General features: G+C 41.5%; 1 protein-coding gene across 2 annotated transcripts in view; it reads left to right on the forward strand.

The window, feature by feature from the left end:
- LOC103367383 (protein HID1-like) overlaps positions 1-1828 on the forward strand; it is a 21356-nt gene that overhangs the window by 17385 nt on the left and 2143 nt on the right. For both annotated transcript variants that reach the window (XM_008295387.1, XM_008295388.1), the window contains exons 15-17: positions 768-907; positions 979-1062; positions 1150-1241. In XM_008295387.1, the coding sequence (XP_008293609.1) occupies positions 768-907; positions 979-1062; positions 1150-1241 (316 nt within the window). The remainder of the gene's footprint in view (positions 1-767; positions 908-978; positions 1063-1149; positions 1242-1828) is intronic.

The following is a 1828-nucleotide window of genomic DNA, read 5'->3' on the forward strand; positions in this document are numbered from 1 at the left end:
GACAACAAAGACTCACTAATGATCCAACTGAGAAACAAAATGACCATAAAGAGATGCAAAACTAAACAGAGACACAAAACCACCATAAGGACATATACTGATTACAAAGACGTCCTAAATGACCAAGATTAAACCGTAGACAAACACAGAGACATGAAAAATGACTAAATTAAAAGACCAATGACAAAGTCAATAAAACTATAAGGAAATAAACAAAGTTGACCAGTATGAGATGAAAACAACCAGAATGACACACAGATTGACAAAATGTGACACAAAACAACCAAAGTGAGACAAAAATTACCACAAAGACGTGCAAAATAACCAAAATGACTAAAACGAGACCAAAAAAAATGAGCAAAATGATGCAAGCTAATCAAAAACACACAAAATGCTATAATGATCTGCAAATAAAACAAAATGACTAAAACAAGACACAAAAAAACATTTACAAAATAGTCTAAATGAGTCTGAACAACCGTACAGAGACTGAAAATAATCAAAATGACCAGAAAAAAGTGCAAAACAAATGAAATGACACAAAAGCGATCATGAAGCTGTGCAACAAAACCATAACGAACGGAAAGGACCAAAAGAGACACAAAACATCTGTGAGATGTACAGCTGGTCTTTCAGTCTGGGTTTTTTCTTATCGATCGAACAAAGAAACACAACACAAAATGTGGAACTGTTCCTTTAAAGCCTACATTGCTAAAGGCGTCCACAGTGAACTTCTTTCCTTTAAGATGTTGTCGTGTGTGTTGCAGGAATCGATAAGATCACGGAGAAGGCTCAGGTGAGCGTCGACGGTACGATGGTCGCCGTTCCACGTTTAGATCCTCCGTCAGACAGGAACATCCGAGCTGCAGCCAGCGACACCGAGTCCAACTCCGAGAGAGACCACGAGGTAAAGCTTCATCACCCAGAGAGACTTCAGGCGTTAGTTTCTGCAGTTACAGCGTTTTGTTCCTTCTTCAGGTCGACCACACGGAGCCGGAGGCGGCGAGGAGTCGACTGTCCAGCGTCTCGTCGACGGCGGCCTTCAGCGCTAATCCAGACTGGGTGAGGACGAGTTCCTCTGCTGCCGAACTCCTTCCGTCCTCTGCTGGTTTCTGTCACGTGACTCCTCCGTCTTCTACCTGTTCTCAGGTGTCGTCGTGGAAAACCAAACTTCCGCTGCAGACCATCATGCGGCTGCTGCAGGTCCTGGTTCCTCAGGTGGAGAAGATCTGCATCGACAAGTAGGAAGTTATGAAACATTTAAAACAAAAACTCAGATGGATTTTATGACGGAGCAGCGGGTGGATCTGTAGAAGTACTTTAAAGAGGAAGATATTATTATGAAATGAGTACCAACTGTAGCCCCGTTAAACATCTAATTTCTCCTATCTGTAGATTGTGCGCTACTAATAATTCTGAGATCTGCATTTGTACGATGTGTTCACCTGCAAACACATTGTAGTTGATAATACACACCTCCAGTGTTGTAGATCAGCTGTAGTACCTGATTGCGCCACCAGATGGAGCCTCACACTGATGAATACCGTAGAGAACCGAGGAGGCAGTTTTATGTTGGCGAGCAGAGACGTAAAGTACAACTAAGAGACACTAAATCACTAAACTGACACAAAAAAATGATCAAAAAGTGACGCAGAGTAACAGTAAAGACATGAAACGTAACTGAAATGAGACATAAAACAACCACTTAGAAATGCTAAATATCCAGAATAACCCTTAAAAAAATCAATTGGACACTAAATAACACACAATAGAACCATAAAGTTCAAAATCATCAAACACGGGTGCAACACGGCCCTCGATGCCATTT

Source organism: Stegastes partitus, unplaced genomic scaffold (assembly GCF_000690725.1).
Source record: "Stegastes partitus isolate 25-593 unplaced genomic scaffold, Stegastes_partitus-1.0.2 Scaffold1043, whole genome shotgun sequence".
NCBI classification, from domain to species: domain Eukaryota; kingdom Metazoa; phylum Chordata; class Actinopteri; family Pomacentridae; genus Stegastes; species Stegastes partitus.